This window comes from Diadema setosum, chromosome 21 (genome assembly GCF_964275005.1).
Source record: "Diadema setosum chromosome 21, eeDiaSeto1, whole genome shotgun sequence".
NCBI lineage: Eukaryota > Metazoa > Echinodermata > Echinoidea > Diadematoida > Diadematidae > Diadema > Diadema setosum.
This window is the reverse complement of record NC_092705.1, coordinates 11701864-11729666: the sequence shown is the minus strand read 5'-3', so window position 1 is coordinate 11729666 and position 27803 is coordinate 11701864. Positions and strand designations below refer to the sequence as shown.

The 27803-nt window shown below is 39.6% G+C and overlaps 1 protein-coding gene across 1 annotated transcript in view; it reads right to left on the bottom strand.

Annotated features, from left to right (window-relative positions):
• LOC140244922 (uncharacterized) overlaps positions 1-27803 on the bottom strand; it is a 163771-nt gene that overhangs the window by 981 nt on the left and 134987 nt on the right. Inside the window, exons 5-10 of the mRNA XM_072324530.1 lie at positions 20978-21297; positions 14102-15093; positions 10992-11303; positions 9933-10091; positions 8995-9124; positions 7943-8050 (exon numbers count right to left, since the gene is read on the bottom strand). Coding sequence (XP_072180631.1) covers positions 7943-8050; positions 8995-9124; positions 9933-10091; positions 10992-11303; positions 14102-15093; positions 20978-21297 — 2021 coding nt within the window. The remainder of the gene's footprint in view (positions 1-7942; positions 8051-8994; positions 9125-9932; positions 10092-10991; positions 11304-14101; positions 15094-20977; positions 21298-27803) is intronic.

Sequence of the window (27803 nt, the reverse complement as noted above, 5' to 3'; positions counted from 1 at the left end):
TTATTATGGAATAGTTTCAGACATTATGGTCCATATGAATATTGCCATTGAACGCTCTGAAACAAAAGTACACAAACCCACATATGAACCAAGCAGTGTTTCTTGATGTGCATAACACTGACACTCAAGCCTTTGATCAGTGGCATAACGTGTCCACGGATAACACCACAGTTCTGGCCCTCCCCGAGTAAAGCTTCCGCCATAATAAAAAATACACACAATTTATGTGAAAGAGGATCAAAAAGAGTTACTGAATTGCGAGACAGACTTTGCTCATTTTGCCCAAGTTTGACATAGAAAGATTGTGGGTTGCTTTTACTGACTTACATAACTGCCTTCCCTCCAACACATACAAACACTGTACACACAGCAGTAGCTGTTCATAATGGTGTAGACATAGTTGTACATGGACATGCTTCGAAAAAGATTGCAAGGATATTGGAAGAGGTGAACACCAAATGCGAAGGTGACAGCTAAAGCAGAATGCATGTACAGTGAAAAGCAATGAAGCCCACATATAAAGACACTCCTTGAGATTAAAGGGGAATGAGACCCAAATACATACATGTGGATTGAGAGCATACAGTGATAGTAGAACATATCAGTGAAGTTTGAAGAAAATCAGACAATCCATTGAAAAGTTATGAATACCTAAAGTTTTGGTGATGCTATCGCTGCTACAGTTTGTGATGTCATGTATGAATAACAATAAAAAGAAAATGTGACCCGCTACAACAAAAGGATCCTAAAGTCGCTGACGGGTGAGCCGAGAAAATCGAGTTTGAAGTCAGATCACCAAAATCTGTCAAAACGTTCGGATTTCTGTTTTTACATAATTTTGTAGTCTAATGTATCTTCTATCATCTGCCGAAATTTCGAAGCTAAATGATCAACGGAAAGGCCTGAAAATAGCATTTTTCTGGGCCATGCTTGGCTCGCCCGTCAGCGACTTTAGGATCCTTTTGTTGTAGCGGGTCACAAATACATATATGTGACCCTGCACCTCAAAACAAACAAAAAGTCACCAGACATGAATTTTTAGTTAAGACCATATTCTGAAAGAGCAGACTTTAAGCTTTAAAATGATGTATAACTCAAATCAAATGGACCTCTCCTAACCTATCTAAATGTTGGAAGAAAGCACAAACTCAGGAAAAGTGTGAACTGAGAAAAGAGGCTCTGAAGTACAGTGTCTATTCAAGCGCTTAATCTTTACCAAACCGTGCTGGCTGTGCGACGAATGGGACAAAAAACAGGAAGTAAACCACCAGAGTAACAACAATGAAGGGATTATCAGATTACACTGAAATTAAGCATGCCTCATTAACACATTCTGTACATAATTAATTCCAACTTTCAAAGCAGTAGCACTATCTTTTCAAAAGTTATTAGAGTTGAAAGTGAAGAGTGTGGACAAGGTTTTTCAGAAATGAAAAAGGGATTCTAAAGACACACCTAATCACACTATTCTACCAAAAATGTTCGAGATAAACTGCTAAAAAAACACACTTTCCTGCCCGTTTTATGATAGCAAATTTTAGCATAATGTAATAGAAGACCCGCTCTTTCAGAAAATAAAAAAAATCAAGTTCGGCTAGGTTGACCAATTTCACTTATTTTCAGTCCTCACGCAAAATCAGTGTGTGCGACTTTATGTTCGTTTTGAGGTGCACGGTCACAAATAAAGAGAATTCTACTAAATTTCATTTTCAATGAGAGGTACAAATTTCCTCGACTTGCCACTGACAAAAAATGTATGTTTAGGGAAAAAATATTCCTCCTTGCTTTCTGAAAGAAGTAAAATGTGTAAGCAAAGTGATTATTCATGATGAAAATACACTGATTTTTGTAAAAATATTTCTGTTTAATGTTATCCATTGACATGAAAAGTATGTAGTCTTCTCATCCAGCAATGGCTGCACAAAATCTTTACAAATTTATAACTTTTGAACGAATCGTCTGATTTCCCTCAAACTTTGCTGATGTGTTCTGCTAATATTGCTGCATGCCCTCAATCCACATAAATTATATATTTGGGTTTTATTCTCCTCGAAGACAGCGAGACACGATACTGTGGTAGGAACATTGCAAGGGGACCATAATGCAGCTCTGTTGACATTCCACAATTCCTTCAAAGAATGTATTGGGACGTATATATGTATCATCCTGTGAAATTTAGCAGATGCATCTTGATTACATATCAACAGATATACTTTAACTACTTGCTGCTTAACATTTAGATGTGAATTGTACATGAATTTTGCTACTTCAGTGTTGTCGCAGTATCCTGTCAAAAAATAGCACAAAATGTTCCCACAAGGGAGCAACTGGAACATAAAAGTCTTCATGCATACCATTCAAGCATTGGGTGACTCAAAACAACCCAAAATTCAAAATAGAAAGCTATTGGTATGTATGTCCAGCTATGGTTGTACTTTTGCCCCTTTCTCAAACATTCCTTCATGCCAAATACGTTTCCAACAAGAAGTAGAATTAATCGATTATGTATGGTTACATAGTTCAAGTCTTGATTCCACTAAAATGATAGATAAATGCAAATTGCATTACAGGGCAGGTCAAAGACAGACACTGATAGTGTAAAAAAAAAAACTGATGTGAAATCAATGAAAAAGACTCTACTACTCTTGTAATTGACTTTGAAGGCTAATGACATTATTGTTATAGTGTAGTATCATTATTTACATATGGTTTACGACTTCATGTGAATACTTCTCAATGTGCCTTCCCAAAAAGTATGATAGATTTGCTACTTCCAATATCAGCAAAGATTTGACCTGCCCTGTTTTAGAGACAGAGGGCACAGCTGACCACCAAGATAGCGCATCGACAGGAGTTGATCTGACCCCAAGGGGGGTGGGGGGGGGGGGAATAAGAAAGAAAAAATTCTGAAATTAAGAATCTAGCAGAGACATTTAGTATTGTTGATTCATTATTTTTGTTCTTGTTTTTCCACAAGGGTATTGTTGGTCTCCTCAAATATAACTTCAAAGTTCCAAAATCTGAAAATCAACAGCTTTATTTAGTGTTGTTTTGATTTTTTCATATGGGCCTTTTCAATCAAATGATTAGTCATAAATGCAGTATCCTCATTCCATGAAAATTGAAGTTACAGCCCGTATGTTTGATTCCAATATTTGATTTTACACTAAACTATTTGGGCAACAAGACCTTCATTTTTTTGCATAAATCATGACATTTCTTGGATGCTTACATTGTGTTTTGCAGTGGGATTAATATGTATCCGGATGATTTCATGCTGTGCAAAGTTTAATTTAATGCATTCAAGACTACATGGTTAAATTCCTGGTATGGTATTTCCAGCATAAAGCAAACATGCTATAAAACATGCATATTAAGTGATGTTAGTAGAAATTGTGTCTATCGAAATGCCACTTACAACACAGTAACCAATGTGTGTATTACTGATCACAGGGATATCACATAACTATATGGAAAAGGTCCAAGTCCATGATTTCTCAAACCCTTTAGTGTGCTTTGTTTGTCAATTTGCACATACAATGTACATCTGGAAACTAATTGTTGATGAGCAGAGATATCCTAATCCCCCTAATCTAAATTACGCCAGCACGGCCTTCCTATTGGATTGAGGTGCTCAGTTACACTTATGCCTGCGTGGGGTGCTAAATGCTGATATTAAAGGGAAGATAAACCCCAAGAACAATGTGGATTAAGTGAAAGCAGCAACATTAGTAGAACACATCAGTGAAAGTTTGAAGAAAATCGGACAATCGATGCAAAAGTTATGAATTTTTACAGTTTTGGTGTTGGAACCGCTGGATGGGGAGACTACTAGAGGTTATGACGTATGAGTGGACTACAATATCAAGAAAATATAAAGAAAATATTACAAAAATCCATTTTTCATGAAAATTACAAATTCCATCAACTTGATATTGACATATGTTAAGGGTAGCAATTATTCCCCCTGCTTTCTGAAAGCGGTTGGTCCACTGCTCTTTCATAATTCTAGAAAAGTGAATTTTTGTTGAATATCCTTTATATTTTCTTTGTATTGTTGTCCACTCATACGTCATATCCTCTAGTAGTCTCCTCATCCAGCGGTTCCAACACCAAAACTTTAAAAATTCATAACTTTTGCATCGATTGTCCGATTTTCCTCAAACTTTCACTGATGTGTTCTACTAATGTTGCTGCTTTCACTCAATCCACATTGCTCTTTAGGTTTACCTTCCCTTTAAGTGCTTGGCAAGTAATAAGCCAAGTGCTTGGGTACATGAAGGGTTAAAGTTCAAACAATTTTTGTATATATATAATGATGAATGTGACCAATGATTTTTGCATCTATACTTCTCAAATAATCACACCCTGCACAGACCTCTTTCTGTGTCCTCCTGGTATTTCTAACCTGAACATGGATGACAGGTAATAAAAGAACAGAAACAGTGTGAATCCTTCACCGAGAGTACCAAAACAGCACTTCTTCATGAGAACTGCTGACATTTAAGAATATCGGTAATGGAGTAAAGGAATAAAGATGCCCAACAACCCTCCCCGTCAGAAATTAGCCTGAGCAGGTTCACACAGAGAATTGGGTTCATGGAAACTCACAAGAGGTATGCAAATAAACCAAATTTTCTCCCTTTTTTTTTTGTATGATAACATCACACATCTGTGATAATTTTAACCCCACTCCCTAAAACATACATGGTTGTGCAACGTCCAAAGAAATTCCACAACCTCTCAGGAAATACGGTACCACCCTGCAGAAGACATGCAACCAACCCACAGAAACTACCAGACAGTCAGACACAGTGGTATAGCTTCCAGCCATGTCAGCCATCTTGGTGGAGCCAGACAGCTTTCAAGATTAATGGGGACTCCCCCTTTTTGGCTGATGATGACCAATCATGCAAAAAGAAGGCCCCCCTGGGGCACAAGCACTTTACACATAAAGGCCCGAATTCACGAAGGTGGTACAAAAGAAACCATGGTTTAAACCATGGACAAAAACCATGGAGCGCCAAGTGTCACACGGAATATTTCTTTACGAAATTGGTCATTTCGTCGACAAAATGACCGTTTCGTTAACGAAATTATCATTTCATGGACGAAATGTTCATTTAGTTACAAAATGTTGTCATTTCGTTAAAAAATAATCATTTCATCGACGAAATGACTGATTTCTTAACGAAATATTCCATGTGACACTTGGCGCTCCATGGTTTTTGTCCATGGTTTAAACCATGGTTTCATTTGTACCACCTTCGTGAATTCGGGCCAAAATGTCTTGGATTAACGGCACTACATATATTTTGCCAAGAGTCTGTAAGCTCCATTTGAAAAGAGTATCGCATGAAACACAGGAAAAGACAGGTGATTTACGCATCTCCCCTACACCAGCCCTATAATTTCCCTTCTACATTGTGTGTGCAATTACATGATAATGAAGATGCACATAATATAAGCAATCGTTAGTTTCAAGAATAGATATGTGCATTGATGCAGAAAACTTTCATCAGTTGGGGAAATCATACAATTATAGGAGATTTAGGCTTCTACCAACCTTTATTGACTTGCTGGCTAGCTACGTGCATTATTTGGGATCGACCATGAATGTGATGTGAAGAATTTAGGAGTTATGAAAATATTGAACAGATCAATCTGTGTATGTCAAATTTAATTTCTCTTTGCATAAAGTAAGTATTTGGTACCACAATGACATGAGATACAATTGAGTGCAAATAAGAGAGCCAATGTTTTGATCTAGAGTAATATTCAATTGTATTGTCCCTTCATAGATTGTCAATGTACATGCAATTACAAGTTTCATAACAAAGCTTGAAATCAAACATCTTTATAGGTAATATAGCTAGGGAAAAGCTTCATCATTCTAAATGATTACTACAGAGTAAAATGCAAAGGCAAATTGTGTAAAGTGTGAAGCACCGCGTATATATGTTCTTAAAAATGGAGGGGGCATGGGAGAGTCTAAGGACCTCCTACCAATTATCAAAAACTCCTTGGAAAGTACAGGAAAAGTTGTCATTCCTTCAATCCGTCCTTCAAAGTTTGTGTCTTTGTTTGTTTTGTTTACTTTTAGATTTCTAGATCAAATCCTTTTGGTTGATTACACAAGTGCGAGAGAAAAAATGAGACGACCCCACTCCCCAAATGAATCACATCATTTTTTTCCCCCATGAATTGCCAAAAATCAACACAAGTGATTCCAATAAACCAGGCAGCGTAGTTGTGACGATTTGGGGGTGATTTCGGGAGACATGCAGGTAAAGGGATATAGATATCGTATCCAAGTCCCAACAAGTCGTCACGGAACAAACATCGTGGGATGATCAAAAGAAACACGAGAGGAGGAAGGAACAAAAGGGGGAAAAACAAACAAACAAACAAACACACAAATGAGTAATGTGAAATTTCTCTTGTACATACAGTAAATGCCATGCTATCAAACACGTACAATTCGACAATGATGAGGGAGGTGCTATAATCTTTTGTGATTTTTTTTTTTTTTTTTTTTTTTTTTTTTTAACACAAGGCTAATATGTTACTCATTGCAGAAACAGCAATCACTCGCTCATAATTTTACACCTGTCTTGCAATATGCATTCAACAAGAAATATGAAGATCACAATGTTCCATCCGCCATTGCAATGCTTTGTCAAGTTATGCGTTGACACTGATCCCAGGCACAGGGTATTATACCCCCTCTTACAATGTCAACGCGTCATCTGACAAAGTGTTGCAGTGGCACATGAAACGTCATGATCTGCATATTCTTTGTTGACCACACATTGTGCAACAAGCAAAAAAATCGTTTGGGAATAATTCTGTCAGAGGTATTGTACGTGGTGCAATAATAAGCGTGCAGAAATGACATGCATGTTTAATACACAATGAGACTGATACAGATAATGAGATGAAAACTTCATTCATTATAAACTTCAAAATTTCAGAGGTATACATAATAAAGATTGACAATAAAACATAGATTATGGATTATATACACTGTGTATTGACTAAATATAAATTTACAGATACATGAACACAATGCTTTGAAAATGTTGAACATGGCCTGGGCAGACAACTTAATGACTATGGCTACAACTGTATGTATTAAAAGAAAAAATGTGGTTGTCAAAAAAAAAAAAAAAAAGCTTCTGCAGAAGCAGATCATGATATAAAGCAAGAATTTTGCATTAATAGAGAGTACTGAAAAAATTGCATTACACAAAGTATTTGTAGCCATCAAATTTCGTCGTAAGTATGTAAAATGTGCAGTGTGCAATGATGTGCACTGCAAATTTCTGAATACACTCAACACAAAGTCAAAGCATTGGTACAGACTAACTAAAAATAATCAAGTCAAACAAGCATATGTTTATCTAAAATAATTCTTTATGTTAAATTAGAAAAAGAAATCAGAATAAGAAAGTATCAAAATTATATATCATATGGCAGCTTCATGCGATTAAAGATTAGTATCAATTCCATTCCGATATGATGTTAGTAATGTGTGCGTTTCCAAAAAAGTCATGAAATATTCCATTTATTATTGTTTTTGTTTTGATTTACCAGAAATGTCACAAAATCTGTATTTGACATCACTTTGCCACTTGTTTTTCAAAAATTATTGGTAGAATTTCCTCAAATGTATGCCAAAATCAGAACTTATTTACTAACAAAATGGAATTTTGGTGTAGGTATTTTTTTGACAATGTAAAATTGAACTCAACATAATAGTTTGACCCTGACAAAAGAGAGACCCAATTTGGATGTAATTTTGCAGGTAAGCCCATTTTACGTTTTTAGGGACAATTAATCCTTGAACAACCAGAGGCACAATCCGTGATGCAACCTCTGGTGTTCTGAGGCTTAACATCGATGCGTCCCAGCCTGGGGTCAGCTGGGCCCCCTGACTCACTCATGCGAATCCACCTATTGAGGTCCTCTATGTCAATCAGTCTCGACTCCTGTTCCCTCTTGTAGGAGTCCCTTGCCAGGAGACACTGCACCAGCTCTTCATTCAGCCCTGAGGAAGGGAGATGAAAGACACAACTTATGGCTCATTGGGAGTTCTTATGCCAGGCATGTGAAACACATTGTGGACTACACCTATGAGTTACAGACTTACAATGTACAAACTGTACTTTTGTGATGCCTAAGTTCTTAATCAGTCTGAGAAATGAGTGTACTATAACAAGTTCAAATTAAAACAATGGATCAACAACCTACCAATGCATCAGCTATATAGGGTGATTCCTGTTTCTAGTCCAGATATGTAATGTGACTTTTTGGCTGATTTTGTCATATAGTTTTGTGGATTTCCTCAAACACAGATCAGAAATCACATGTCATTTACATCAAAAACCTCTTTTTAATTCTTGAGACAATTAAAATACAATATGATGAACATTTGTTTGGCATATAAACACAGTTAGTGCAAATTTGTGTTGGTATTTTGACCGTAAGCAATAAAAATATTGCAAACTTTGTTGTGGTAGGTAGTCATGTTTGTTTTTCAATATCTTTATCTTGCCTTAACATACGTCCTTTCCGAATCTTTGTACAATTGCCTGTTTGTTTATTTCCTTTTTCATCAGAGAAGATGGCCGGTTAGCCTACATATTCAGCTGCACTAGCTGGTTTTCCATGGGGTTCATTTGTATGTGAAGCAGGACAATTTCACTAGGTTGTAAATCCCGCTCTTTGTGATAAATGAATGAGGCAGAACATTTTATGTGCTTGAGTTGTGACTCTCTCTCTCACACACGGGACTTCCATTTTATGTCCCATTCGGGGGACAGTGTTTCGCCTCTTACTAGAGGGGACAGTATGATTACACACAAAAGTTGCTCAGCTAAACTCGGGAACCGAACCGGGTCGTATGGATTGGGAGGGAGACGTGCTACCGGCTGATTTGAGGAGACAAACGCAAACACTACACCGAATGATGAGCATGTGTGCAGGACTCACTTTCTATTTGTGAGTGGAGGTCGTTGACGATGATTTGGAGTTTACTGATGGACATCCTGCTGAGAGCTTTGTACTGGAACCGCTTTCCGAGGAGGCTAGTCGGAAAGTCCCCAAGTCCAGACACCTGGGCCTGTTTAGATAGTTTACAAATAGCCAGATATTGTACTTATGCATTCAGCAGTTTGCCACAAATAGATATCAGTACACAAGTCAAGCACAAAGAAAACCTTTGTCTCCTTATCATAATAACAGTACTGCAGTCTTGAATATTCATGCACAAGTAACATACCTTCGTGCCTTGTACTTCATTGTTGTTATTATTACTTTTGCTATTTGCAGTTTGTACTGTACACGCTCCTGCAAATAACCGACAAAGTAGCTACACATAATGGACACAAAATATTTTAATGAGACTTCATCATCTTGTGACTTTAGGTTGCTGATGTGTTTTTTCCATCACACTTTCATTATCATAGATGAATGTGGCACTATCAAAGTACACAAATAAACTACCACATACCTCAGGCTGAAGACAGGCAGTTAATGTCACACTTGTATCATTTACCTCTCATTACTGTACATTCCCCATTCACTGATAAATCTTTCCCAAATCTTCTCTCATCCTCTAGCTGCACTGGAGAATCATGAATATCCGTGGCTCGTGATACATACCAAGTATTCTGGCTTGCAACCCAGATGTATATGATTTTAGCCATATCAGGACAATCATCCCCAAGAACAATTACCTCTCGCGCTAAATACAGGCTAGTGATAGGGTTAGGGTAAAGAATGGGGTAAAAGGTTAGAATTTGGGTCAGAGTCGGTGTAGGGTTCAGTGTAAGAACATTCAGACAAATAAAGTGTGCTATATCCATCTGCCAAATATCCATACGAGAACTCCGTAGTGTGAAAAGGGAGGGTATACAGTGTATGTGTACCAGCTCTGACGTGGGTGAGTTTTTTCGCTGCTGCCTCTCCAGTTCCATCTGGAGCTTGGCGAGGGGTTCAGCCTTGGCCCAGGCTATCCTCGCCTCTTCCTGCAGCTGGGCTTTCTTCGACTCAAAGTCCTCGATGTCCTCAAAGGTCACTGACGGAGCCTGCAGGTCAGGGAATTACAAAGACATGCAGAATACTATAAATTTATATGTGTGATTGAAACCTTACACTCTTACTACTTAAACAAAATGAACATTGCAGCTCCTCATCAGGATTTTCACAATGTCATGAGGGAGGGGATGGGGCTAATATGTACAAGTTGTTTTGATGTACATTTTTTAGGTCTGTTTTAATACCGGTAGATAATTTATAATAGTTTTATCTCAAACACTACAGGACTGCTTTGGTTGTCTCCCTTGCATTGTTAAAAAAATTTTCCCTACACATTTACATTTTTCACATTTCGTAATGCACAGCTCATGCCCATGGGCAATTCTGTTTCTGACAACCCACCAAGAGCAAGAAACATTATGCAAATGATGCACAGGACAGAGTGGATTGGTGAGAATTGGATGCGCGAGTTTAACTATGGAACTGTTTAAACCCACGAGCACAGCAAGTGGGTTTTAGACTGTTCCAGAGTTAAACAAGAGCATCCAATTCTCACTGATCCACGAAATAGGTGTGTGCATCATTCATGTTCTAAAATGGGCCCGTAAATTCATGAAATGCAACCTTTTTCCCCCATCATGCATCCAGTACACCTACAACACTATACAAGACTTGAGCCATGCGTTCGGATTTTACTGGACGCATGGCTCAGTGTGGATCAGTAAAATTCAATGCATGACAATTGACCAATCGGGTTGCAGAGATTCTAAGGCCCATTTTATGATTACACTTTACACATATCTTTAATGCACAGCTCATGTGCAATTTTGTCTCTAATAACCAATCAAGAGCAAGAATCCTATTATATATGTACAGCATTCAAAGGAATATTGTGTGATGGCATAGTTTTTTGACACTCAAGAAAGCACTCAGCTACACTGCAGTCTTGCCTTGGGTGAGGCTACACTCCCGGTACTGCTGGCACTGCATTCCCGGCTGAAGAGAAGGCGGCTGTCCCGGTTCCCGATGATAGGTCCCGGGATGTTGGCCGTGACGGCAGCCATCGCTGCGGCGGCCTTTGACCCCTCATCCTCGTCCGACTCCTCCAGGTTCTCGTTCACGAAGCAGATCTGGAGGTTCATGCCGCCCTGCAGCCGGGCCGACAGCTTGTCCCGCCCCTTGCCGTAAATGTCACCCTCGGCCTCCTCGTCTGCACCCATGGCCAGCTTTCGCAGGATCTCCTGCCGCGAGTTTTTCTGAGTCTACGTAAAATATTGCATGAGGAAACACAAAAGCACATAAACAAATAAATGAGTTAGTTTCAAATGTTGAAAACAGAAATTACCTCTATCATTGGTGTGAAGTGAAATACAGTTTACTTTCTACATGATTTTTTTTCTTCTGCAATACAGCACAAAAATGAGTATGTGATATGAAAAAAAAAAAAGAGTTTACAAGAACTACACAACCTGTCAACATTATAGCATGATGTTTCACAATCAATTACCAATGTGCTTACATTTCAAATACACAAATATTTGTCAGACTGACCTCAAGTAATCACATATACCACAGGTGATGAAACAAAGTTAAAGTGCTTTGGAAGTCATCTCAGCTTATGTACATTATCAATTTCAAGATTCTTTCTCAGATTTCACCTCTACACTTTGTGCACAAGTACAGCATGTTAATACAGTGGAATGCACACTGAAAATCTAACCTCATATCTAATCCCATCTTTGACTGAAAAAGAAAGTAAAACAGCTATCTCATTGACAAATGTATGAGTGCATAAGAATTGAGTACTGATAAAAAGAAATTAAAACTCGATATGATCAAGAAACCAGTTAAACTTTTCAAAACACACAAATTTATGAGTGCTCTGTGATAAAAATTTAGCCCTTTAATTGATTAATCTATTCTCATTGGCTTGACAAGTTTACAAGTTAGGGCTATTGTATCACCATATACAAACTGTATAGGCCTACTCAAAGTAGTTTTGTACATGCACAGTCACATCACAGTCAAATGGAGAAGGGTGCTTTCAGTTTTGGTCAGTTCTGAGACACGCGGAAGTGAAGAAGCAAAACCGTTGTGACAGACCTCTTTACTTGCCATGGATGTTGGCTGGTATGAAAGTTCCAACACACTGGGAAGACAAATGCCACAGAAGTGCAACAATGGGGGAAACCCCCCCGTAGGCAATCACAGCGTGTACGTGCGGATGTCAATCGCACCAGCACTCCACAAAACTAGCCCTAATTATGGCAAGGAAACCCTAAAAATCACAGCAAGCTATACACCCTCTGAGCTCCTGGCGTGGATGTTGTTACACCTGACAGTGTTACCACGGCAGAACGCCACTTCCTTCCTCAGCGAATTGCTCAATTATGATGATTTCCCCTCGCGCCGCTTTCGATCTGCCTCGCACTCGGACTCTGATACAAACACATACCTCGTACACCCCAAAGAAGCTGCTCTCGTGTACACTGTACAGCATGAAAATACATTTTGTCATTGCGGTAGTCACATGACTGCCAGACAATATGTCCTTACTTTCACAACTACCCAATGCATTTCTTAGAAGGAATCAGAAGAAGGAAGTGACTTTCTGCCGCCAACTGTAACCTACTTCTGAATCATTTCCCTGTCAAGTTTGCTTATATCATATTACAAAAAAGAAAAACAAAGAAAAACACAACCCAAACAAACAAAGTCAAAGGTCATATGAGACAGAGGATGATCTGTAACAATGACACTACTTTAGATTACTGACAAGCTAAAACTGGACAGCTGAAATTTGACTATATAGGTGTTACCTTTCCAGAATTGTTACTTTGACCATGACTAATACTAAACTAAAATTATGTCAAATAGACATGCAGATTCTCGTATTACTCCCTGATGCATTATGTGCACAATAATATTCAAGTCCAATTGTGCAGAGTAAAAAAAGAAAATAACATAAAAATCAAATTCAGGGACTTGCACTGTCCCTGTATTGTTCCATGAATGCATTTAATTGAACATGACATTCAGTAATTTGTTTTTCTCTTTGACATGCAATTGGCCATGTACCAAGTAGCCAATCAATTTGTTTGCACTGATCCTGCACTATGCAACTGTCACTTGGTCTATGACAACATCTCACAGCTGCATGCTTTTTATGATTTCCTCTGGCATCAAATCCACTGGCCTGAATGCAATACACCACAGCTAACTTGAAACTTGAACACTTGAAACAAACCCTCCAACTGTACAATACAACACTTTCTGCAAATAGAACACTTGGCTCTCACAGTTAAAGGTTAACAAACCACATTATGTTGGATTTTTTGAACATCTGGGACATATCATGCGTGAATCTAGAAGTGTATACTTACCTCAGTTCATCTGTTCAAATAATACCACACTCATAACTCTCCTTATAGGATCATATCCAAAAGTAAGACTTTCATGTGCAACAGTAATGACATTATAGAAGTACAGGTCATTAGAAGGCTAATTCCATCTGACTTGCATGTGTTACGGAGAGATTAATTTCCCTAAACTATTGTTAAAGAGCACTGGGATGTAATGCTGGCTATGAAACAAGCCCAATATACAGTCTTATGTACCTTGACTCACACTTGCTGAATTGCTGGGCATAACATCTTTATTGGTACCAGATCAGATGTGGTCGACATTGCAGTACATGCTACAGGATGACTTTCTCATAGAATAAACTTGTCTGCACTACTAGGAATTTACAATCACGAATATAAGACTGGTAAATTCTAACTATATAATCAACAAAGGGCACTCGATCTGCACGATGTAAGAATGAGATCATACACCTCTCTATGTGCACATTGTATGGTGTGACACACTTTCCACATGGGGCAACTGTAACAACATAGTCAACTTCTACCAATGTTTGTATCAGTACTTAAGGTACATAGTAGTCCTACCTAGAAGGGGTTCAGAATTTGCAGGAAGTGTACCCCACATTGCCCATCAGTGGGTTCAACTTTCCCAAATTTTGTTACCCCAGAAGAGAATCAAGCACACTCATTCTGACCTGCTTGGCACTTTGTTGCTGCTCCTCTTCCTTCTCCATTTTTGCAAGGTGTTTTTCCAGCGAGTCCCAATCTAACACAGGCAGGGACGGCTCCCCGCCAACGGTCCCTCCGCTTCCCCCACTGCTTGTTCGCGACAGCACCCCACCCTCCCTAATCAGCTTCTTCCCCTGGGAGGGGAGCGTGGCACGCGCACAGGGGGACGAGGTCACGGACTGCGTGCTGGTGACGAGAGTCTGTGTGTTGGTGCCGCGGTTACACGTGGAGGCGGTGCTGGTGGCTGGTGGGTAGTGCTGCGGAATCTGACTGTGAGTCACAGACTTTGCACTGTGCCGCACCAAGGAAGTAGTGGAGTGGGGCACGGGACAGGGGTCGTCGCAGGTCGCGACCCCTTCCTGGCTTGTGCTCAAGTCCTCGCCGAGGTGAAGGCTACTTGACAATGTTTCGTTGTCCATGTACGCGGTCCCCAGCTTGGACCGGAGCTTCAGTTTGGCCAGGGCCTCTGTGAGTTCAGTCTCCTCCATGAGGCATTGGGAAGCATTCGCGTTGAAGTCGTTGGCATTCTTGTTCTGGTCAAACGATTCAATGTGAGGGGAGCCCTCTGTAGTCCTTATTTCATCCGGACTCGGCGTCTGCTTGCCGCCGTGGTTCCTGGACAGCGAAACCTCCGGCCGCTTCCCGATGTGCTGGCCCTCCTCATTGCCCTCCCCCTCGGGAGACGTGACGCAGCTGGAGCTGGCGTAATAGTCGCTCTCGTAGTTCTGGCCATCAAAGTCGATGGGATCTCCCATGATCCTCTCCTCCATGGCTGCCAGCTCCTCGGCCAGACTCAGACGGTTGATGCGCCGGCATTTGTCCGGCGTCTCCGGCGACGTCTCGTAGCACGCCTTGTCGTCGAGCTCCACGCTGCTGCCGAGATCGTGGAGCATGGAGATCCCCCGCTTGGATCCCCCTAGCGACGACATGATGATGGCCTCCGATTGGCTGTCACCAGCTAGCAAGTGGAAACAAAATAAGAAATATTGTACAAAAATTAGAAATATTGCACAAATATTATCATTTCGGTACATGTACCCATTATGTTAAAAAAAAGAAGAAGATGTGCATATATTCCTATTTGTAAGCTTCTGTAAAACCAGAAACACTCGCAGCATGAAACTTCTGTGAATTGGAGCTGACGGCCTTTTTCGTGACATGAAACTTTCGCAGCGTCAACCATGAAAAATTTTGAGTTTACTACATGTACTGGATTGTGTACATAAAAATGTTTGCATGTATTTTACTTTTGCAACCATGGCTCCTTGCAAAATTCACATAAGTGTCATGCACATGGAAATTTACGGTTTTAAAGTATCTTACATAAGACAAGGGCATACATTACTCAATATCTCTTCTTTAGATCAGAACAATTGACTCCATTGAAATGCCAAACAAGAAAGTTCTCTACAAAGTACGCAAAACTTACTCCTGTAAATTCTTTTGTCAATTCAAGATATTGCATTATGGTCCTGATAATTCTCATTCCTTGATCAATCAAAGTAAAACAATATCTAAACTCACTAACTCTACATTGTATTGAAAAAAAAAAGAATACATCTCAGCATGATTTTGTCTAGTTATGATAGATCAAAGTATCTAATTGTTAAGGAAAGAAAACATCAAATTACAGAATACACTTTCAATAGGTCTAGGCCAAAGACTGATGCGTCATCTTAAAAAAAGCTCACAGGCTACGATTCCATGTCTTTAAACTAGAAAAATCGTATCTGATTCAAGATGTTACACACAGCAACAAGAGCACAGACATACTCTGAAATAGCAGAACTGAGATTTTTGAAGTGCTGCCCTAAATTTTGCCCTCCAACCAGAACAGAAAAGCAAGAAACCAGTTTGAGTTATTTTTTTTTTTCACAAGGGATAGAAAAAGAGGATGAGTAAATTGCATTCTGAAGAGATGATCTACCGACACCTCTTGTCACAAATAATATGGCGACACCGCGTATTCTTGTCTCAACACCACAACTTATTCCTGCTCCTCTTCAGACGAAAATGGGATGGCAGACGGGAGAAATCTGATTAACAGTGACAGAAATCAATTTCAATTTCTGCCACAAAGTCTCCTCTGCCCCATGGTCTTTTGGCAGCCCCCTCAAAATTGAATCCAGCAGGAGTATTTCCCTCTCTTCTCTTCGCCCCCAGGGGGGCAAACGTTCATTGACAAACTTGAAAAAAGAAAAAAAAGAGGAGCGCCCTCGGAAATCAATGCCTCGAGTCTGTAATTGCATACACTGCTCGGCCACATATTTTCTTAGCATGTATTGTTCGTCTTGTCACATCTTAATGTCACAGTCAAAAAGAGCCCCCTGACCCACTACAAATATTGTTTTGCATGGTTGTTTTTTGTGTTATTACCAACAACAGAGCAAGCATGCAGCCATGTGTGCAAGCAAGCAGATCAAAAATTGAAGAGAGAATATGACACATAATCACAATTCATATTTTTGATGCATCTTGGTGATAAAATACTAACAACTATCTTGTAGACCAGGCCTCTCATATAACTGAAAAGATTTCAAAAAGGTTGTATCGTGTCATATCACCCCTCATTCCAGGAAGATCTACCACTGTTTTTTCCAATGATGCACTCTATAGAATAACAGTAAGTCCAAGAATTTTTACACGTTATTTTTTATAAACATATTCCCCACTGTTGATTCTTAACACACAAACAAGTAAAACTTAATTTCCAGGTGTTTAAAAGGAAAGTTCATAACAAATCTAAAGCTTCCGGCAAAGGATTAGTTGGATATGTATATTTTTTGCAAGCTGCATTATAGCTGAAAAACCCCCAAAACCAACAACAACAAACATCTCTGATGAACACTTTGTGAATATATATAAATTATTAAGACATGGCAATGAAGTAGAAAGCGAAAAAAAGAGAGAAAGAGAGAAAAAGCAAAAGACATTCCATCACACAAACATTAGTCAACAACACATGAGCAAGAAATACATAGACCGAGGAGCAAAACAATTACCAGTCAATTGTTTTTCACTGATGACAGCGAAAATAGACATTTAGGGAGAAAATGGAGGGGGAAATAAAGGGAGTGAGTGAGAGGGATTGGAAAAGGTACAGCAGAGCTACCAACCACACGACAACAAAAGTTGATATATTTCAATGCTATTAGCTGTAGGGAGTACAACTTATCAATTTTCCCATGAGATTTTCACACCCACATTAGAATGCAAAAAACACCGCTTGGTTCCTTACGGCAATGATTTCATGGAGAAGTCAAGAAATGGGTGCAGGTATGGGTGAAATAAGACAAGAATGCTAACAGCGCACAGCCATATCTCTCAATCCTGATCAGTGAACAACATTCTTTTGCAGGATTTTGGCAGCATCTTCCAATTAGGATGAAATCAATCACCGGCTTCCTTATTGCACTTACAGAAGAAGGAAGATGCCTTATTTTTTTTTTTTTTTTTGGGGGGGGGGGAGGAGATGGGACTCGACAATGTTGATGCCTTCAAGACATGATTGCTTACATGCATGTACACTGCTCGGAGTAATCAGACTCTGCGCAGGAAAAATTCCACTTGCCAGGTTTGGCTTTTAAAGGCATAATTTACCACTCACAGATGAAAGACAAATTCAGCTTCAGTGCTTCAAAACAGTTCTAAAATGTGAGTTAGGGATAGAAACAACTGACGTAAAAATTTGAACCGGTTTAATTGATGTGAAGCATTGTTAGATATACAAAATGTAAACAAAAGTTATAATAAAAATGTTTCCAGACTAAAACTGTCTACAGTTATGGTTTAATGAGAAAAAAAAAAGTGATATCTCCTTATGTTTTAGGCTTCATTGCAAAAATTTTGTATGGTTGGATGTTTTGTGACACAACTGACCTGCACATATGCATCAAAAGTGATATCTTGAACATTTTTTTAAAATCACTAGCGCTCCCAAAGGTAAACAGGACCTTTAAATAAAACTGATAACTTTCGGGGAGAGAGAAAAAAAACAACGACAGCAAAAGCATTCTTCCCTGCTGAACCTCTTGGGGTTTTTAATTTGGAAGCAAGCTGAAGTCCTGCATGATGCTGCCGGTTCAAATTGGCCAAGCCTGATGAAATCTGATGTGTATCTCATCACTATCACAAACAGTTGTCTCTCACGATTCTGTTTCATTGAAATCAAAAACAATATAACCATCTCCTCATTTGTGGCAGCATAAAAGCTGCGTATCAAATCAAACTCATTTAATTCACACGGCGCAACATTTCTGACTTCATCTTGCCAATCTCATCACCACAGGTGTTGCAGAAGGGCTGTTGACAGTTAAAATCTTTCTGGAAATCTGAACATTTTTCAGCCATTTTAATAAAGAAAAATTTCCCTGTTTTTAGGATTTATTCTGTTATGAATGTAAACCTGATTCTACAGCATTCATTCATTCCATTAAGTTAGTCAAAGTTTGCATGTTTTGTCTTTAAGCCTGTACTTACAATCATCAGTTCCCAAAGTGAGGTACTAAAGAAGGGAAAAATGTCACTGGTTATTTCTTCTGTGAGATACAAGCTGTCATAGCCATGTCCATGTATTACTTTCTTGGTTACTTTTCCTGGTATTCTCAGGGGGCATTCTTAAAAAATGGATGACTTCGACTTAAAGGTACAGCATATTTCACAGCACATTCAAGGATATTGTCCTCAAATAGCTTGACTCATGATCATCTTCACTTTCATTTCCAAGAACTTCCGAGTCAAAAGGGGCCTTAGCCTCTGACGAAGATTCTGCTCCGATTAGAAGCTCTAGTCCCTTTGGACTCCAGTTTATTCCACTACCTCACCACTATTGGATTTATAAGCAGTTTTTAGGGTCTTCTTTTTTTTTTTTTTTTTGGGGGGGGGGGGGGGGGCTTTATAAGTTCCTTCTGTAAGATATTCGAGACAAGAGCAGTTTCCCCAGTGTGGAGGATCTTCTTGGCAGACATGGGAGACTTTGAATTCATCACAACTTTCTTTTGAAACTCAGCTGACTCTCAGGTGATAAACCTCAATGAATTTCACTTTTACACAGACTGTATAAGAAATAAAATCATCTGTTCATGGTTAATCAGTAAGTTACAACCTATAATCTCAGCAATGAGAGCAATCAATACACTGGTTGCTAATCTCTAGCTGACGTTGCTTTGGTCATAGATGGTGGCGGTATTCGAAGTGCGTGCAAAGCGACATGATAAGCACTGCTTCTTTTCCTGCGTGGGATCACACCACTGCAAGCGTGCATCCCGGGTGATAAACACGTTTCCCCCCTCCCTCTCAACTATGCTTTAATGTAGCCTAAATTAAATTCGACAGTGTGACAAATTGAGTCAAATATCGCTCTCTTTTTATTACGCCAAAGTGCGGCGGGGATCGTGGGCACAACACTGGGCCTTCAGCATGGAGAAGCTACACACCTCCAGCAGTTATGAGGTGAAAATTCCATTAGTAGTGATGAGAGCCCAGAAAAAACGACAACAAACAAACATGGGTCTCTCCCTGAAAAAAATTGGAAAACTGGAGTAAACACATGCTTATTAATTAGTTCTACGGCTGGCAATTTTAGGTCAATTTCAATTAAGATTTTGTCTACAGAACGTTGCTGGAGAAGGGGACACACGTAAATGCAACTAAAAGGAGTGTCAGTTTCAAATGAATTTGTCTCATCTGAAAACGGCTATCCAGTCTACTTCTGAGAGGAACCCCCATATTTAGACAAAGCTACTACCTCCAAAATGTGACCATTCCCCATAGAATGAACGTGTGAGAGAGGGTTAAACTTGAGTAGCTCGGAGCACAAAATGCAGCCCCGTATGAGCATAGCTGACTAGAAGCAGTCATGTGATCAAAACATTGGGTCTACAGACAAAAAAGGCTTGGTGGAGTGAAGTGCATGCAAGGGAACCCTTATTCAAGTTACCAAGAAGATGGAAAAAAACACACAACTTAATTGCTAAAAATTACTTGCAATATGCATAAATTATCATTTCATTTCCTTGAAATGCTGTCTCACTTTCTCATGTGATATGCTCCCCTCAAAATTGTTCGAATATTGGAGCTAGTCTCACAAAACGGTATGACGGCAGACTTTCATGAGATATAATTTTCCTTTTTTTGAGGCCATTTTCTGACATTTATTTGTCTAGTCTGTCTGCTTCCTGTGCACGAAATGGCATTGACATCAGCTCGGTTCAACAATCGATTTCTTGTTAGAAATCCATTTCGAAGACTTGCATGCCGCTCAATAGCACGCACAGTTTGAGTCTAACTCAAACATTCCCGACATTGGTTGGGGCATCACATTGCTATGAGACACTCAGCAAGGATCATTCACCCAATACGTTCACTGACTTTACTGTCAAGAAAACGAGAAATGTTGCTATAGCGATTGGTATTCCTGCACTGTATGGCATTATTCTCCCAATACATTGTAGGTCTGCAGTACATCTTGCCACTGTGAGACAACAGTTTCACATGATTGGTACATTTTTGTAAATAATCATTATCTGGTCACAATATGCCAATTCTCATAATTCTTTCCGTCACTTTCACAACATGGAAAAAATAGTGATATTCTAACATTTTCATCTGACCTTTGACCTCATTTGTCCACAAAATTGATTACGGACAGATGGAGAGACGAACATTAAGAAAACATAATGCCTCATAAGACACTTTGCAGTGGAGGAATAAAAAAGGAGACTACTGTAAAAAATTAACCATTTCTCTTGGTGCTGTGGTCAATGCTTGACAGAAAACAAAAATATCTTTACCCTGCAGGCGCAATGCAACTGGGTTGCAGCATTACATCGGAATGAACTTACACTGGGAAGAGGAGTCTTGTTGCTGTCCCTCCGTTGTGTCTCCGGTCCCCTGTGGCTCCCTCGCTTGGTTCGATTGTGAAATGTTCAGATTGTCACTGTTCGGAAGCTGATGGTTACCGTTCACGTCACGGTCTACATCCTCCCTGTCGTTGGTGTCTCTCGTACTGTCACGGTCGTCCTCTTTATCGGCACCGTGGTCATCGTCCCGATCATCGTGCTCGCCTAAATCGTCGTCGTCGTCTTCATCTCCCGAGTCTGGTTCGTTGTCTGGAGAGAGACGAACTTTCCTGCGCTTGTAGTTTCTCCACGCACGCTGGATGCTAGTGAGAAAATACAGAAAGAACAAAAATATGTGTTTACATGCAGACATGGTGTGAAATTGATCATCATAAAAAGTCTGCACCACCATGATTACTTTGCCATTGAGATATTAACCTCAGAGGATGTCATGCAGAGTATAAGACAGGGCTCAATCTGTACCTTTTTTCTCTGGTGGCCCGATTAGACCACTAAATCTTTTTATTTTGAAATTTTGGTTGCCCGAAATAGAAGTAAATACAAAAAAAAAAAAAAAAAAAAAACATTTTCAATTTTATCTGCCCCATCAGGCCACCAAGAGATAGCCTTTTCGGAAATTTGGTGGCCAGACATTAATCTTTAGTGGCCCTGGGTCAACAGGCCACTGCTAATGATGAGCCCTGTATAAAAGATGACAGCTCAATTAACCTCTGAAACAATATAGCGAAATTTGATTAAAGTCATATTTGTTATGACTTGAGAAGCTCCTCATTTAATCACTCTTGCATGATAATACCTGCCAAGTTTGGTAAAAATATGACCATGCTTTTTCACAAAGAAGATGAAAACTTGAACAGTGGGGCCCAAATTTAAAGCCCCCCCCCCCCCCTTGAACCCACCCAAGATCCACCATAAACAAACTTGAAACTACAGTCACCATTGTACTTAATGATACCACAAACTTAGTTCTATCACTTCTGATTCTGGAGAAGAAGATATAAAAATTTGTTAATTTGGGGGCATGGTGTTCATTTGAAAAAATGAAGATCTTCTCCCCCTAAGGGATGCTACCTTGGTAAAAATCCATCACAGGGTTTTCAAGAAGAAGCAGAAAATGTGAGAAATTTATGCACGCTGGATGACACATGACTCACGCTGGACGATGAATGATCGCAATAGCTCACTAGGGCACCGTTTCATGAAAAAGTTGTCAGCCCTGACAAGTTGTCATTCTCTGACAATTTCAGTAAACTCTTTGGTTCAGGGGGCATTTCACGAAAGTTGTCAGCCCTGACAAGTTGTCAGTCTCTGACACCTTCAGTAAAATTCTTGGTTTTGACTGGCTCAGAAGCTCTGGTGTCTGACTGTTACCATGGTGATTGTCAGAAACTGACAACTTGTCAGGGCTGACAACTTTCATGAAACGGTGACCTGATTTGTTGAGCTCTGGTCACTGACTGTTACTATGGTAATTATACCCAGAGCCTTTACTGAAAAGGATAAATTTGCACATCCAAAGAAGCACGAACCACATAAGCCGTTGTGGCACTGACATTTTGCAACATACTTTCAGAAAATACTATTTTGTATATCTGACTGATTCAAACACTCTGGCCAATCACAAGGGTGAGAGCTAATGTCAAACATCTAGCTAACTGCCGTCAAACTGGCCACACAAACGAGTGAAAATTGCTGCATGCTGGCTATTGTGAAAAGATAAATGCATTTACTGGCCCATCTGGCAAAGTATGAACTATGCCAACAATGACCTCTACATCATCCCCAGGTTTCTTCAATTAGCTCTTGAAAATTTAATTTTTCTTACAATGTGCCATGGAAAATTTGTCATGAATCCAGCAAAGCAGTTAATGCAGTCTGCTTGTATAGAATTCTAACATATTTATAAACCATCTCAGGGTTCAACAAAGGGTCAGGGCATTGTTCACTGTTTGAAGTTTCCTGAAATGGATAAAACAGATGCTAAGATGAAGTGGAGTTCATGGGGGTCACAATCGCATCGTGATGAGCATTGTGCTCTCAAAGTGTCTCCCTCATAAAGCTCACATTTAAGCAAAACATGTTCATTTTAGATTACTTGAATAGCAATTAGTTATTGTTATTGGTGACCGACTACAATTCATAAATTTCTATATTTTTGTCTGATGAAATCAAATTATGCAGACAACATCTTGTTTTTATTCTGAGCTAAAATTTTACGGAATATGTTAATATTGCGAATTATAGGCAGAAGATTATCAACTGTGTGTATTTAACATACAGTGTACTATGCTGCAAATTCTCAATTAAGAAGAAAATATGTCAATCTTAACTTTTCTCCTAATGTCAGTCTTTACCTCAAAGGCACAAGATGAGACGTACAGTTTTGAAACTCCGGCAAGAGATAAGAGTTTGAGTGACCCACTAGAAATTCTGAAGTACAATCATTTTACAACAGATGGTAAGCGTGCAATCTCATTAGAAACTATGACAACCTTCTAATGTGAATCAATACCAACATCCCAGATGTGGCAGCTTCAGTTCGTGAAGGATTCAGGAAAAATAAGATTGCAAGTAAAAGGCCTTCGTTTTAGATTGTGCAAAGCATGGAAGGGAGTTTTCAAAATAGCCACAAAAGTCCACCCGTAATTCGCCCCACAGTTCACCCCTAAACTCGCCCCACTGAGAGCCGACCACGGCACCGCCGCATCTGATGCAAATCACCTGCAACACGGCCAACCCCAAAAGGTGAGCGGCGGTGAATCACCGTCGCCGGGGCGACACTCTACCTGCGTGTCGTCAGCCAAACAGAGTCAAGAGGAGAGAGAGCCAAACATCGAACGAGAGAATAAGAAGGAAGGATATAGAGATAGAAAGAAAAAAGAGAGAGACTGAATGTAAACGAGACACCGAAAAGAAAAACAGAGTAAGCCCTGATAGCCTGACAAATAGACACAAGGAAAGAGATGAGATGACAGAGGGATGGGGGGGGGGGAGGTAGGGGGCTATCAAGATGGAGAAGGTGCTTGGATCACCCCCCTGGCTGAGACTTTGGGGCCCCAACACTGACAGAATTCCCCCCATAGGCTTCTCCGAGTAGAATATAAACATCGGTAATATCCCATCAACCCTCATCCTTTACCTATGCGGAAATGCCAGAGCTACTACTCTCGTGACATTTGGGAGGAAGTTTGCCAATCGTAAATCTTGGCTAAGTTGGGGTAGCAACATCCGGTAATCAGTAATGAGGGGATTGTAATCTCCTTTTGATGCATTTACAATGTACCTCTCGATACCTGGAGTATCTGGATGTTATGACTTTCAAATTCAAAACATGCATCATCTGTCTCTAAAATAAAAACACAAAAACAAACCCATACAAAATACTTAAAATGTTCTGAAACTACCATATCAAAGAGCTTCCAATGAAGTACTGTATAAGCTATTATTTTTGCGCACAGACATTTTCGCGAATGGGGAGGTCACAGACATTTTCACAAGATGTTGTTTTTGCAATTTAACATCGAGGCTTTTCGTATTAGAGCACTATTGGCCTGGCGTATGGCGGCATTTTCACTGAATCACTGACTGCTAAATTCAGTCAGTGATTCGCGAAATTTGTGAAGATTAAACTCTTGTGAAAATAACAGCTTATAATTAGCCCTCCCCAGCAGCACTTCAGGTTTGAAGGTGCTTCTTTATAAAGTCCCATTGAAGCACAGGCATAAGATTCATTTGTACTTCATTTCTTGCTTCCATATGCTAAGTTCGTTGATGTATGCAGCTTTTATACTCAGTGACTCCAGAGTGTGACTCAACACGTGAGCCTTGTTCTCTTGAACATATCTGAGTAACTTCTTATTGATCTACTGCAATTAAACAATGCATTAAATACGATTTAAAGGCATTAGATTGTGCCACAGAAAGATACTCTTAAAGGGGCATAGTCCCGGTAGTGTAGAGGGCATTGTTGATGATACTGCCGATCACCGTTAGCATTGATACAAAGATTACCTAAGTTGAGCTGTCATCAAGAGTAAAGTGCGTAGGTGTTGCTGAGTAACGTTGCCTTCGTGGTCTTCTCTGCGCATCGCGCAGTCTGTAGTAATGCCAGGGTGCGTGCATATGTGCTTGTTATTATGACATCACAAAAGAAGTTTGCTAAGTAAAGCTGTCATCCCCCTCAGCCGAATCATGAGCCGAACTGTGATCGGACCACTGACTACAGTGAATCGGACTTCTTCGGACTCGGGAAAGTGGGCCAAAGCGTAAGCGCTAAAGAGGAGTCGATAGCGTAGGTCTCTATAGGAAACTTGCGCCGTGCGCCCGCGTACGCATTTGACTAAAACACTGGGACCATGCACCTTTAAGAATGAACAGTACATTTCCTATCAGCTCGTTTGTTTCCAATGACGACGGTATCAGAAAGGCGCAATATCATGGCACCCCCAGGTCATTTTACTTACTATGAAGTTTGGTAGCAGAATGATTAAATAGTAAGAAATGTGAAAATTTTCTATTCATTCAAATATTCTTCATCTATCCATGATTTCAACTGATTCAAAACATTTTACATGCCCAGAGTATGGCATCTTTCATGGACATTTTACCAAAATATTCATATCTTGGAAATGAAAGAAAGAACACCAAAATTAGTTTAAGTAACCACCTATTCATCAGCAAAAATTTCAACTTTTCAGAGAATGTTTTGTCTTGATCTGGATTCAGTGATATATAAAGATCATTAAAAATGTAAAAACAAGAGTAGAGAAGGAGATTGATTTAGGATGTCTTGCATCAGAAAAAGAAACTGTCAGCTCATATAGCAACATACACAAGAAAACAAAGCACAGAGCACTTTTTCACGCGATGTCACAACTAAATCCTTTTTATACACTGTAAGACTACATCGATCCTCAACCTCCATTTTTGTCATCTCTGAGCCCCTTTATTTGACTCAAAGAGGGGCCCCACCTGTATGCGGCATCCACCACCTGCTATTAATTGAAGCGTGACACGCCCGGTGCAAGATATGCACCCTAAGGTATTGCATAGCATCGTTGCATGTTGAATACAGGAAGTGACAGGCAATATGAGTAAGGTATACCTGATGGCAATATCAAATAGGGGACACACGCCTACTACAGCACATCTCTCATTCCATAGGGAATACTATCATAGTTCTGTTTTACTTTGGGTTTGTTTTTTTAATTCCATGGGTTTATGATGATTGAAAACAAATTTAAACAATAATTTGTTCAAAACATACAGCAAACACCGCATAATTGCTGCTTGCCTCTCTTTTCATTTTAAACACCCTCATCTTCCACACTACATTCGTACCAACCCAGCATGAACATACTGTTTTGACATGTTATGTATGGGTTGATCTTGATGTGAGATGTATATCAAATATTTCCGCAAACTCCTCAGTATCTCGTATAGGAATCACAAAACCACCGAGATAGCAAAAACCAGAACTGGAAATGCCATTGGGCCATACAAAGGCATCCAAATTTCAGTGAAAAGACGCAAATGGAAGAGGTACGGGCACATCACATGATCATCTGGACTGGTCAAGACTATCTGACAGGGAACAGTATTAACCCGTTGAAGACGAGTCCCGAGAATACTCGGGCAGGTGTCTATGGGAAATGCGTGTTAGAGCAAAAGCAGTCCATCCGCAATGGGTTAAGGAGGGAGGTGAAGAGGCAGACAAAGGAAACGATGGGAAGATGACATCAAAAGCTGGACTGGGCTTGACTTGAACAGCAGAGAGTAAAAAGATGAGAACCCCAAGGAATGGAGGAAGCTGGATGTAAAGTCTACAGTGGCGCCTTAATGGTCAGCCAGACATGTGAATAGGTGACAGGTGATATGGTGTCATTTTTATATTTTTTCATCTCTCAAAACCAAAAACGATTTATCCGTCTGATCATCCATTTTTCTGAGTGATGAATTTGATAGTTTATAAAAGTTGCCACGCTGTCTCTTTATTGTAACTTTCAAATTCAACTTGAACACTTTGAACTTGCAAGTTGCATATAATCAAAGTATGCATGTTGAAGTTGCAAGCTCCATCGAGAAGAGAGCTTACATAAAGACTTCAAAGAGTTTCGAAATAATCCTTACACTGCAATTTGCCAGGTCTACACTTAGGTATCACCTAGTCCGGGTATTGTTTCACATCTACTGCTGACAGGTAAGAAAGCAATGATTTTTAAAACAAAATCTTATCAATTATGTGAGTTAGACTTCTTTGGAACTTTGTTCTACTAGCTATCTTGTGATTAATATGACCCCCAAAAGAACACATTTGTCAAATTTGCATGAAGATGAGGAGTTTATTGTCCTGGGAGAATGAAGAATATAAAGCCCCACATCTATATATGCAGAAATACACATTAATTGTTGTTTTAATGAGGTTAATGAAATGCAGTGTGCAATTTTAGGTAATTAAGACAAACTGAGCATGCAAAACCACACTCAAACTCCTGTGGCAGTGATTTTGGCAGGGTTAAAGAACGCCACGTTTGTTGGCTTGGCTTACTGGTACCAAAGAGATCACAACTTGTTCAACATTTTGACCACTGGAGCTCAGTCAGCCACTCCTTTGAGTCACCATTTTTTTTTTTTTTTTTTTTTTTTTTTTTTAGTTACCTGCAAGATTATCTGTCAAAAAAAAAATAAAAAGCATCAAAATCATACCGAGCTTACCAGCAATCCATACTGCAGACAACAGATGCAATTTTTTGTGAGACAGGATTTTGCTTGCAAATCAAGTCCATACTACCTTCTAACACAATGCAAA